At 39.6% G+C, this 13,773-nt stretch overlaps 1 protein-coding gene across 2 annotated transcripts in view; it reads left to right on the plus strand.

Annotated features, from left to right (window-relative positions):
• Positions 1-13,773, plus strand: part of TRAPPC10 (trafficking protein particle complex 10) — an 81,030-nt gene that overhangs the window by 59,503 nt on the left and 7,754 nt on the right. For both annotated transcript variants that reach the window (XM_019529026.1, XM_019529027.1), the window contains 7 exons: positions 635-747; positions 1,478-1,992; positions 7,491-7,632; positions 8,863-9,021; positions 10,824-11,053; positions 12,598-12,698; positions 13,255-13,381. In XM_019529026.1, the coding sequence (XP_019384571.1) occupies positions 635-747; positions 1,478-1,992; positions 7,491-7,632; positions 8,863-9,021; positions 10,824-11,053; positions 12,598-12,698; positions 13,255-13,381 (1,387 nt within the window). The remainder of the gene's footprint in view (positions 1-634; positions 748-1,477; positions 1,993-7,490; positions 7,633-8,862; positions 9,022-10,823; positions 11,054-12,597; positions 12,699-13,254; positions 13,382-13,773) is intronic.

Genomic DNA, 13,773 nt, shown 5'->3' on the forward strand with positions numbered 1-13,773 from the left:
TCAAAGCATACTTTTATGAAAATGCTTCTTAACCAGTAATAATGCAGTCTTGGTAAACAGTGGAGAAAGTTTTATATCCATTGAAGCGGGGGAGAAATGTATCTATATTTGTAACTAGTTGTATATAGATACAGACATATATAATCTAGTTATGGTAACCAGATCTGTGCAGGCTGGAGTTCTGTGCACCAAATGTGTAGTGCATACCAATAAATTAGATTCTAATAAAATGCTAGGGCTTTATTTTAAATAGTGGGCAATGTAATGCATCACTATTTTGGTCATTCAGGTTTTTTTTTTCCTGTGGTTGGTTTAAAAAGATTTATTTCCTACTCAGTAATAGGTTTTTATATGACAGGCTGGCTTTTTTTTTTATATAGCAAAATGCAGATTAAATATAATCTGAAGGATAATGAAAAGAACGCTTATTAAATGATCTTCAGTCAAATGAAAAGATGTTTCTGTAATAAGCTTCAGTGATAGTAAACCTTTTACTGTTTTTATTTATAGCAGGACTTTTGGTTAATAGTGAAACAGCTCTAGAGTTTAGAAAAGCAATTGCAGATCTCTTTCCACTAAAATATTTGTTAAATATACTGCTGTATCCTCACATTTCTTTAACTTGACGTGTCAGCTATCTTCAAACAAGTAGCCTTTTAGCTGCTGATAATCACTTAACAGAAGATGAACGTAAACATTTCTGCCAAGAAATACTAAATTTTGCCAATCAACAGACAGAGGGCCAAGGTGAGACTGGTTTTAAATACTTGACAATAAAACTTCAGCTCCAGTATGTGTCTTTTGCCTTCTACCCCTCAAAAGAAAGGGTCTTTCTGATCATAGCTTATTTCTTGCTCCATATGTAGCTTCTGGACTAACATTACAGCATTTCTTACCACAGTAATCAAGTATTATTAATTTACTTTGGCTCACCAGAGAATCTTGTTCCATTTCTTCCTTGGGATCCAGAAAAGATTTCAAGGGTGGTTGAGGTGTCTGGCTGCAGTGCTTCCCTCATACTGTGCTGTAGCTATATCTGCCCTGTCGTATCTTGTAACTGATTTGCAGTGGGAACAGTTCTGGGAATGGTATCTGTGGCAACCTTGCAGTGTAGATGGGACAGTCTTTTTGCTACAACCCACATCATGATTATATTTAATGGCAGCGTTGTCAATATTGAAGTATTGGCTGACTGGAGGCTGTTGGTAATTTAAGAACTCCCCTTTTCCCCATTTTTTTTGCTTGATTTGCGTGTCTGCCTTTTCATCCCACTGGCTGCAGCTCCACGTACAGTTCCCCCTTTTCCCCAGGGGGGAAAAGATCCCAATAGATCTTGTCCCACTTAGTGGAGGGAAATTATAAGCATTTGTATCAGTTTTGGCATGGGGGCATTTTTAAAATTTCTAAATTAAAAAAAGTAAATGGAACATCGTCAGTGGCAGAGTAGAATAAAATACCTGTTTTTCTGTATTTCCAGGTGAAAAGGTTATATTGTCTATGCATTCCTTTGCACAGTTGAAAACTCTACATTTTGACCCGCCAAATGCTGTGGTCCATGTGGGCGGAACATTATCTGTTGAGCTGACTTTGTTGAGCCAAATGCCCATCCCAGTCCAAGTGGATCAGATTGCTATCAACGTTCACTTCAGCATTGAGAAAAATAGCTACCGGAAAACGGCTGAATGGCTCACCAAGCACAAAACGTCCAATGGTATTATCAGCTTCTCAAATGAGGTTGTAGGCTTTCCTTTATCAAGAAATAACTTACCAGCATTGGAATTATATGAAATGTATGAAAGGAGCCCCTCGGATAACTCTTTGAACACAACGGGAATCATCTGCAAAAATGTGCACATGCTACTAAGAAGGCAAGAGAGCAGCTCATCTCTGGAAATGTCCTCAGGAGTGACCCTGGAGGATGGGGCTCACATGTTAAAATGTAGCAACTTAATACTGGAACCAGGGATCAATAGAATAACATTCAGAACTCAGGTATGTTTTTACAGTTGAGTGAATATAACACTCATGAAAGAAGAAATAAAAGTACTGTCTAGAAAAAGGCATAGTACTGGACAAGTAGTATCAGTATTGCATCTCTGCTGCAGCTTTACTGATGCAGCTCAACATCATCTTCCAGCCTTCATTCCTGTTTTTCTAGACTGAAGAGAAGATAATTGCCAAAAATGGGTAACTTGAAGGAGTGCACATAGGAGCTAAAAGCCCATCAAATTCATGTTGTTCATCTGGTTATTGCTTCCATAAAAATAAAACCAGCAGCTAGTATTCAGGCGAATATTGCATCTCTCTCCCAACTGCAATGTTCATTGTCAAGCATAATCCTTAAAAGTAAGGTGGTCTGGTTTCATAGTTAGCTTTCCTGGAAAGATTCGGAAGAAGGGGACATCTTTTGTAATGTAATCCTCCTGCGGGTAATCTTCTCTGTAGCATCTGCTAGACTTAACTGGAGCAAATAAATATTTGTTATTGGTTGCTTCATTCCAGAGCTTGATGAGATTTTGTTGATTTTTAGTAGCTATAGCAAACCTATTGCATAACAGACTAAAAATAAATAAATGCCTTTGCAAAGTTAAGCATTTGCCACTGAAAAATGCCAGAACTGAAATTGTCTTTGCAACTTTGATCATTACAGTAGCCTTTAATGACATTACAGGCAGCCCCCGCTTAGCGTGGTTTCACTTAGCACTATTTCGCTATAGTGCTCATTTAAAATTAATACCTAATTTCACTCAGTGCTGAGTCAGTTTTGCTATAGCGCTCAGTGAAGCAGCAGTGGTGGCAAGAAATGGTGAGTGACAGTGAGTGGGTGGGCTCCAGCAGGAGCCCGGGGCAGGGGGCATGGGGAGAAGTGGGGCAGCAAGAAGCAGCAAGTGGGGGTGGGGGGCAGGCATGAGTGTGGGGCCCCTGCCAGAGTGCCAGAGCCAGCAGGAGTGTGGGCCGTGGGCTAGCACATGGGGCCGGAGAAGCGGCAGGGAGAAGCAGTGAGTGAAGGGTCCCTGTGGTGCCAGAGCTGGCAGGAATGCGGGCCGTGGGCTGGCACATGGTGCAGCCAGCAGGCAGGCGGAAGGGTGAGGAGAGGCAGCGGCGATAGTAAGAAGCAGTAGTCACCAATTATTTTTATTTACATTAATCCCAATGGGGAAATGATTTTCGCTTAACACGGTTCCGCTTAATGCTCAGTTTTTCCGGAACCAATTAGGAGCGTTAAGCGGGGGTTGCCTGTATTGCATACCTCTTCTTTTTTTTTTTTCTCACAGGACCCTGGCTTTTTCACTGCAGAGGATGCATGGTGTGTAGTGAATTAAGCAGGGACCTGCAAGAAGAGAAATAATGCTGTTAAGACAAATGGGTGCCTGCCTAGGAGAATGGGGTTGTATTTCTGGCCCTGCCACTGTTTTATGTCCTTGTGGTTTTGATGGTGGGAAGTTGTTTACAGCACAATTATTACATAAGGTTGTTTATTCCCGTGTGCTTTATTTTTGGGTGTCCTGCTTGACTAATTGGGCCTGACTTTCAGACATTCGAAGCACTCATAACTGCAGGTAGAATTGTGGTTCTAGTGCCTTTGTAGTGGAAACATGCCTTCTAGCAGTAAGGCACTATGGACCCATGGGATAACCATATGAGGACTGAAAGTGCTACCCATTCGTCTAAAAATCTGTCATAAAGTGGGTGCGGTAACTTAGACACACTTCTCCCAATCCACATCCCCTCAGAAGTAACTGCACAGTGTTTTAAACATTTTAAAATACTTATACAAAATGCTAGGTATTCTGAAAAATAGGCTTCTCCGTTTTGGGCACTCAGTGCATGGACTTCTGCAAATCTTTAGCTTTAATCACCTTGGCTGGATCCAGACATGGAGGCAAACCTCTTTGCAGCACCACAAACCGCACAAGTTGCACGTTAATCAATGCACCGCTAACTTGCAACACAAAGCCAAAGTTTGCTACTGGGATTTTCTGGTAGCAAAAAAAAAAAAAAGCCCTGGGGGGGAAAAAAAGCAGTGCAACCCCCACCGAAGTGGCAAGCACTGGGACAAATGCAGAGATCCCATCTCCCTGTACTGTGGAGCCCCCGTGCCGTGTTACTGTGCCCTAGCCAGCTGCTGCCTGGCTGGCTGGGTTATGGGGTGCCTCAAGAGGGGAAGTAGGCAGCCCTGGGCTGGCTGCTTCTCCGTCTCTGTGTGCCTCAGCATGGGCTTCACTGTGGAGCCCCTGCACTGAGGCACCCTGTGGCCCAGCCAGCCACAGACCAGCTGGCTGGGGCGCAGGGTGCCTTGAGACAGGGGAGCAGGCTATACTGGGGTACAAAGTGGTGGCACAAATTTATGCTGCTGCTCTTTGTGTGCATAGCCCTGCCCATGTGGACATGGCCCTTGTGTGCTTCAGTACAAACAAAAACCCTCCAAGTGCTCCATACCTGCTTAGAGAGGTGTCCTTGTTAATGTTGGTTAGGGTAATTTCCGAACTGAGGGGTGCTGCTATAGGAAGAACAGTGCTAAAAAGAGAGAGCTATATTCAGCACAGCATCTGGATGGTATGCAGTGAACAAAGAATGAGGCAAGAAAGTACAAGGAAAAGATGCAAAGTGAAGGGGGAAAGGGTATTGTGAAGAAAAACTGATTTTTGTATTTATAAACCCCACACTTTAGTTTTGGCATTTCCTAACTTGTTGGTACTTAACTTTGCAAAGTTTTATATAGAGATGCCTGAGAAGGAGCATCAAGTTTAGGTATGTGGGTGATGCCTAAGAACCAGAAGGTTAGCAATGCTAGTCATGAAATTTCTTCCAGTGTTCTCGGTGCATATTTCATTTCTTCCACTTCTCTTGTGATTTTAAATCTTTCACATTTCTATTGCCCTTTTTTCTTATTGTCTGTCTCTATCTCAAACTGTGACATTTTCTGTGAAGCCTGTTAGTAAATGCAAGCTTATTCTGCTCTCTGCCTTTCTTTTTTACGTTCCTGCAGTAGGAAGCATTATAGATGCTCACTGTGGAGTAGGCTGCCACTGTGCCAGCTTGTATGGGTAGAGCTCAACCTACTGAAGATGGGAGTTCATGTTGGTACAGCAGGGGCTTTACCTGACCCTTGGCATCTGTGTGATCCTTGCACTGCCTGTGGACCTAATCATTAGGGGTTGTTTTGTTTTTTTAATACCTCCTAGGAGGGAGCAGAAGACTGTTCCCACAGAATATGGGTCATGTGGATGGAGACTACAGAATGGGGTTTTAGAAGACTGACCGCTGCAAATATAACTGAATGTAAATATAAAATTGGATCCAAGGCTAAAGAATCTGATGAGGAGAAGGCTTTTAGGGGCTTAATGTACATGATCTCTTTGGCATTGTCAGTAAGGCTGCTTCTACAGTTCAGGAGATTGCTTCAAGATGTAATATAAATGAACATATAATTTACGATTTGAAATTGTTTAGATAGATCTTCACAGTACAGGCATACATTTCTTATGGTCATTTTTGTAGGAAGGACAGCCTATTTTCTCTTTAATTTTGCAGTCTCTCCCCCTAGTAAGGGAACATTAAAAGGAAATTATGATCCATTAGCATGAAGAAATCCCAGCTTCCTTTAGAGTTGCACAAAGCAAACACTACTTTCTCTTGAGAGAATTTCAGTTTCTAGAACTTCCTCAGCAATGTCACATTACTTAGATAGCAGAGTCGTAGCTTCCTTAAAATACGTTGGCTATATTGGACTTTAAAATAACACAGTATTTTGAGATGTTGACATCTCTTTTGCTAGGTTATGTAAGCGGTGAAAGAAATAAGAAAGGATTACAGAAATAGTTCTCTTATGTTTGTAGATACAGCATTCAGTTGCACTAACGAAGGACAGGAAATGTCTACCTTCATATGGGATGTAGAGGGAATTAGCCCAGGGGAGAATCTTTAGCTGGCCGTTAACATATCAAGCCAACTTTGCAGTGATTCCTTTAGCCAGCTTACAGAATGAACCTCCTTAAATGTACTTGTACTTGTCCAAGTGTTATGGAGATTATTTCTGCTTTGGCTGCTAAAAATTGGTTGTGATTTAAATTATATGAAATCTATCATTACCTTAGTAGATAATAGGCAAAAGCATTAATGCATATTTACAACCCAAATAAGTTAATAAACTGATAAGGCTTTGGGATTGGTAATGTAAAGCAAGTAACAGTACCGCTGAGTTCTAGATGAAAAGTTGAATTTTCACTGTCTGTGACATGTTCACTGTGACTGTGTATTTTAGTGCTTTGAGTTACAGATACAACTGTGTATTTGTTGCTTTCACAACTGATATAGTGTGATATGGAACAGATAATATATCTTTGCCAAATTTTCTTAAACATTATACAAAGTAATTTGGAAAAGCCGTGTTCAAAATACTGTAGATCTCCGAGAGGCTAACATTTTTTTTTTCCTGTTAGCATGACACCATTTGGGTGTTCAAGTGCTCTAGTTCTTTTTTTGAGGGATAAATAGGTGGATCATTTCAGCTTTTTAAGGTTTTCTTTCCACTTTTCCCAAAAGTTCAATTCTGCCATAAGAGCAGAATAATACTAACAAATATCTATACACTCTCTGTGCTATTAAGTAAGAAGCCTCCTCACAGGAAGAGTGGTGAGGGAAAGAGGAGGCAGAAAGGGAAACAACCTTCCCGTTCCCAGATGTTTCAAAAAGGCTGCTAAGACAGACCACATCAAGAATTGAACAGATATCATCTGAAAGCATATGTACTAATGTACAGCTTTCTTTTTTTATAGTGTCCCATCCCATCCTGTCCCATCTCCTCCCATCTGGGCCCTGCCAATTATAAATATAAAGTATCCCACATTTTGTTGAAGAATTGGGATACTTTGAGATAAATGTATTACTCAGGCATGGGTGCCTCTATGAAGGAAGGGGAAAAGTGAGAGAAACCAGTGTGTGCATACCTTGATTAAAGGCTGTGCCTAACTCAGACTTTGTGGGTTTTTATTCATGCCAGGGAAACTAACACTCTTATCACTGTCTGGTAAAAACCATAATAATGGGTATAACTTACATCTCAATGCATCTAAAACATATATATAAATACATAAAACACTGTAGACTGTGACTGCTCTGATAGGTCCTTCAAATAACTCTTTGTCTATTTGAATCAACAAAGCTTGATATTTCTGTACATTTGTTCCCAAATCAAATGGGTAACGTTCCTACAGCTGCACCTTAGTAAGTGGGGCCCTTTGTTGAAAACATTTCAATAGATATTTATTTGAAAAAAAAGAAAAAAAGGGATCTCTTAAGAATCCACGAAATGTTTTCTTTCACATCTAATTTCTATTAATCTCTACAAGGATGGACTTAATGGGCTTAGAATTTTTCCCCCCAACTGTTATAAGTTCATTGAAAAGAGAGGTTTTACTCTAGAAATGTAAAGTCATAATTGCTAGCTTTGAGAAACCTCCACTTTAAAAAATATTTTCTCTTCAAAGGCCAAAGAACCTGGGACGTACACACTCAGGCAGCTGTGCATGTCAGTGGGAAAAGTGCAGTTTGTCCTTCCTCATATTTACCCAATCGTGCAGTATGATGTGTATTCTCAAGAGCCTCAATTAAAAGTGGAGCCATTGACAGGTAGGTAGACTTGGAATGCTTGGACTGTGTTGATGTCAGTTTTGCCTTCTCACTGCATGATGTGTACTTCATTTTTCATTTACTCTAAAATGAGTTACCTTGCTCTTTTATGGCCCTCGCTTTTTTTAAACTTATAGTGAGAATGAAATTTATATCTGACTGTTCCTCAAATTATCAGTTGCATTCTTGAAATTAAATGACAGCAAGTATTGGCTCATTTCAGAGTCTGGATTAGTTGTGAGGAATATTTATGTGGTTTCAAATGATTAACTGGAGTATGATTCTGCATCACTGGATGCTGTTGATTAGGAGACTTGAATATTGATCTAAGGGCATCATTGACTCTGATTCTCTTACTGATTGCTTTGTGCCACTGCTAATCTTTTGGCATTTAGAGAAGTCAATAGAGAGGTCCTGATCTAATGTTCTTAAAATCAATATGGAATATTTCTATTGAATTTAGAGAGAGTAATAATTATCTAATACAGGTCTTGCCATCACAATGTTTGAAAACTTTCCAGGTATGAGAGATTTTACTGGTGAAATCCCTAGAAGGGTTTGTGAAGTTATCTGCTTAATTATCTTCTCTTGTATAAGAGGCTGTTCTTAGGTTCTACTCTTTTATAAGGCATTAGTTTTCCCTTTCTTCCAACAGCTCTCCCTGCCACCCCCCTATTCGGATTATTGTGGGAAAACTTTCTCAGAGGAATATCTTAAAAGCTTAATTTGCCTGTTTCTGAGAGCATATTCTCAACTGAACTTCCTTGATTGCAAACACTTTGGGGATATTGTCACTGCAGTTAATGTAGACATGTCGGAACTAGCTTTAAACTAGGTAGCTCAGGTACTGGTAGCAGGATAGAGCATAGTGTGCACCATCTAGCCTGTCCAAGAAGTTGGGAAAATTTTTGGGTGGCTCACTGCTACACCAAATTGTTCTGACAGCTCTACTACTAGTAGAACACAAACTAGATAGTTTATGCTTCGGTATATGTCTACATGAGCCAGACTCACTGCAGTGGCTGACTTTGTTCTCAGATAAAGAGCAAATTGCCCCAAACTGAGTGGCTGAGACTCCTTATGTTTTTGGATGACTTCAAAATGAACATGCCCAAGTAAAAAAATATATTTTATTTGTAGATATCTACAGATAACTTTTAACAGACAACTTTAGTCGTTTTAATAAGAGGGCTGGGATAAACTAACAATGTTTGTTTTGATTTTATTTAGACAGCCTTTTGGCTGGTATTCCTCAGAAGGTGAAATTCACCGTGACTACTGGCCATTATACCATGAAGAATGGCGATACTCTACAACTTAGTAATGCTGATGCCATGCCTATTTTGTACCATCCAGAGAGCAAGGCAGTGATCTATTCCAATACCAGGGGTGAGCAGCAAAGCCAGCATTTAATGATCTGTAACCAATCTGAAAATGCAGGAATCCTCTAAAATATTATGTGTAGCAGTGCATATCAGCGTAGTGGTTTCTGAAACTTAAGAACAGGACTGCCATAATATTCAGTGACCATCATCAATTAGGTATGCTTTAGACTGCAACTCGTAATTCTGTGCACGTAAGCTTCTAAGAAGTCTCAGTCCATCCCTGCCATCTCTGTTTTTGGAAATAGCTTGTAGATGTGATCAGTTCATTTTAGATTTTTCAGGTGTGGTTTTTTTTTTTGTCACTATAGTGAAGACTAAATATACTCTGAGAGGGCTTATTTTATACACCATTGGCTAATCACTGGAAAATGTAATTTGCTTAACAGATGACTTCTAGTAGTGTTCCTATGTGGGGCTGCACAACAAAGGAAGTCTGGTAGCAAGTACAACGATCTTTCTTTTCAGTAGATCATCTTTTATCAGACATGGTAGTTCATTCATGTTACAGGGTTTGCCTCATCCTATCTAGCTCTAACTTGGCATACTTTGAGTTTTCTTTCAAGCCTCCATCACCTGTGAATTAAGCTTTCATTGTGAGTGGTTGAGTTCTTGAGGCAGTTGTTCTCCTTTAAGATGAACTGAAAGCTTATTCCATCTGTTATTTGTCTTGGCTCTCTGGGAGCATCTACATGAGATGCTGCCTCACTGTAGTAAAAAACATTAGCAGGCAGAAACCGTGGTGCCAGTGCTACATTGCTGTAGTGACAAGCTATGTCGCCGTAGCATCTAAAAATAACTGCTGTCGGGACTGCAAAGCAAGTACTAAATGACTGGAGTACCAAATGCAGTCAGGGGCACATGTAAACACACCCTCTGAGTAGAGGCCAGTGTTCTTGGGCATAGCTGAGGAATAGTGAGGGATTCCCAAGTGAATTGTGATTTACTTTTTGCATTGCCTGTGTGAGGCATTACCAATACTCAGGCTGTACTGTAACAAATGTAGATTTATTATTTCACTTTAAAAGAATGGTTACATGCTACAAATAATGTTAGTGCCCAAGAAAATGAAAATATTTGCTTTTCAGTAGCCATAGTTTTTTGTTTAAGTAGGTGATATCCCAGCTTGTCCCAAAGCTCTGGTAGTCTTCTCAGTCTTCTTCCAAAGCTTCTGAAGCTTATATGTATAAGCATAAATGGATTTAATAGTCCAAATAGGGGAGAGATTACAAGTAAGGTGTATAGTCTCATTGAGTGTAATGCTGTATTGCAGTATGTTACTAAAATACTAATTCTTACTAATGTCTGTACACAGCCTCATATTATTAGTAATGTAAGTTTTTTCTGAAATGAAAAGAATGATGTAAGAAGTGGTGTGAGACAAGCAGTGACTAGGGAATGCTAAATTTGACAGGTGGACATACTTTATATGTGAGGAATATTTCTTTATTATGTGAGGAGTTATCTTTATATAACCCCTTATGACTAATATCAGTGTTTTCTTGAACACTGGAGTTGGAGTACCAAGGCAGGTTTCAGTCTGTGTCCTCCATAGTGTGAGATCAGGCTTTATCACGGGAAGTCACTGTTGAGCTCTACAGGGTAGCCTTATAAGCATCATCTGCACAGATATAGCTCTTAGATACTACAGATACCTTTAAGTTTAGGGTTCCAGTTAAATCTGAGAAGGTATTTCTAATTGTTCAGTGTATGGCTTTATAATTTAATAATTGGAGAATAAAAATGGAGACAGCAGAGGAAAGATTTGAGTCTAAAACTACTTTTCTCTCGTTACTCACACTGTTGTAGAGAGAGTTTCGCAGTCAACACTAACGATCCAATCTTCTGAAAAGATCACAAGCATTGCGCTGCCAATGGCTCCTGCATATCACGTGATTGAATTTGAACTAGAAGTTATGTATTTGCCATCAGCTCCAGTAGTTGCAATGGAAAGAGAAAATCTGATAAATAAAGACCTGCACAGAAAAAGCAAAGAGAAGCAGAAAGCAGACAACTGTATGGCAACAGTTGACCAAAAAGTAAGGTGACATGTTTCTTTTATTAATAAGTAAATGAATGACCAAGGTCTTATATAGATTAAAATGTAAGCATCTATGAGCAAAGAGAGGTAGCTAGTTTTGCTACCTCTCTTAACATTCAAATGTTAGTTTGAAGTGAGGCAGGAGGGCAGTAGGGGGCAGTGGCTCTGTCAGGGTTGGAGCTGTAGCTGCAGGGGCTGCCTGCCCCCACCCCTCTTCTCCCCACTCTTTATACTCTAATCCAAGATGAAGAGTTCCTCCCCCTCCCCATGTTGAATGGAGGGGGGAGACTTTGTCTTGGAGTTGAGTAAACATGGTATATACCGAGAGCATAAGCTTCCACTGAGTGAGCTTGAGTTCATGAAAGCTTATGCTCTTGGTCTGTAAGGTGCATATCTACCCTGCCTTCAGTATAAGCATCTGGCAACTTAAGGGGTGTAAATGCAAGTCAAACTATAGTAAATAAGCAGAGATGTACAGATCATCAAAAGTATGCACCGAAAGGTACACTGTGCTGAACACATGAATGGTTCTCCATCACCAAAATACTTGCCAGTTCAGGACACTATGTCCTATCCAGATATTGTGTCCACAAGCCAAGTAAGAATTTGGTCATAAGTAACACCAGTAATTATAGTTTCTCCTGATTTCATCAGATAGACGCTCTGTCTGCACTGCATGCCTGCACCCTACTGGGATATTGCTTCCCTATTAGCTAAGAGAGAATGTGTCCTTGCTGAATCATTAACACCATTTCCTGAAATGGCACAGAGTTAATTGAATGGTTCTGTTTCATGTTTTCACTTTATTTTTGTAACTAAAAATCAGCACAGTATGCTATGATGGCCATGTGAAGGATGACAGTCTGTTAAATAAATTGTGGATGGGTGAGCTTCTTCACAAATTGTAGTGTTTGGAGAGCAGGGTGGCAGAAGGCAGGGGTTGTTTTGGGTTTCATAAATGGTAGGTGTGATGAAGAATCGACTTATATAAAGAAGCTTATGGACTTGTATAAAGAATATTGTTTCACTTAATTGGCATACAGTTTGTTTATATGTTTGGGAAAAATTGGCAATCAGTTCAGGAAAAGTACTTGCCTTGAACCTCTGTGCTTCAAGTTTATAATACAAGTCTGTCACCCATTACAGCATGCGTATGGTTATTGGTTATGTTACCATTATAATTTATTTTGATATTGGAAAAAAGTTTCCAATTACTGCAGTAAGATGCTGTTGATATTTGCCAGCCTTCAGTCTCGTGTGAAGTAATAGGTTCCCCAGATACACTAGCTTAGGAGTTGGAATTAGAGAGAAACAAAGCTGTAAGTCTGCTTTTCATGCCAAAACAGCAACAATACACCTCAGACCTCCAGTTCTCTTTGGATTTTTGTTTGAAATAAAAGGGTGTTTTTTTCTTTTTTGGATGCATTCATTTCACTGATCAAGATCAAAGTTTTCCAATAAGTCTTTGGATGTTTGGAAAATGGCAAACTTAAATCTGCAGTTGAACAGCACAAATGAGATCTTTTGTTTCTGTTTCTCCAGGTAACCATCGATTGTCCTTGGTCAATCTACTCCACCATTATTGCATTAACATTCAGTATACCCTTTAATGCCAAACATTCCTTACTGTCAGCTGGCAAACGGTAATGTGCTTGTAAAATATTTATGGTCTCTTTCCCCCTGCAAATTGTAGAAGTTAATATTCCATTGATATTCTGTGTGTCATCGTCAAGGTGTGTGTGGGGTTGATTTTGTAAGTTGATGGTGGTTTTGTAAGATGGTGGGGTTTTTTTTTTTTGCCATCTTTTATAAAATACCCACCTGAAGGTTTGTGCCTTTTTCCCTCCCACACCATCAGCAATAGAACAAATGCAGATCGGTAGTATAGTTTAGTCACACAGACATAAGCTAACCTGGTCCACCTTTTGCTCTTATTTCAGTTGAGACAGTAAAAACAAATCTGTGTAGAAAATTAAGTGTATTGTAGCCCTGCTTTTGCAGACTTGTAGATTACAGCTACTGAGTAGACAAGGAAAGAAATGCAATATATACTGGCCATTGTTTCTAATCTTGCTTGAGGTATGCAGTTAGGGAAAAAAAACTTGGTAGTACTGATTAAATTGTTTAAATATTGGAATTCACGTCAAAGCCAAAGTTGGTATACAATTTTCATTTTATTTTTAATTTGCTTATTTTTAGGAAATATGTACAAGTGTGTGTACAGAATATGTCAGAGCTTTGCTTCGAGCTTTCGGAGAGCAATCTAAAAAATTCTGGTAATTGCACAGATCTACAGCTGGTACCTCTGAATTCTGAATCTCAACAGGTAATGTGGTTTATTAATTCTTAAGTCTGGGGAATAAGATGAGCACTCCACAGTACATTTGGACTCTTTCAAATTTGGTGCTTGCATTGCTAAAATTGTTATCACCCAGGAATAAGAACTGTGTAAGGGAATCAGAGACTGACACACCCAGATCCACAAAGTCAGAAGGTTGTAATTATTGCACAGTGTGTCAGAACAACTGTCAACTATTAAGGGTATCTTAGAAGGTAGGCTGCTTACTATAATAAATTTACCTTTGCAGGCCCAAAATTGTCTTAACAAGAATTACAGTTGATTTACTCGGTTTGTTTGGGGCTTTTTTCTAATCCCTTCTTGCACCACTTTCAAAGCCGCTATGTAGTTTAGCAGAGTTTTTTACAGGAGTCTGTTCA

Source organism: Crocodylus porosus, unplaced genomic scaffold (genome assembly GCF_001723895.1).
Source record: "Crocodylus porosus isolate Cpor-Errol unplaced genomic scaffold, CroPor_comp1, whole genome shotgun sequence".
Classification (NCBI taxonomy): Eukaryota; Metazoa; Chordata; order Crocodylia; family Crocodylidae; genus Crocodylus; species Crocodylus porosus.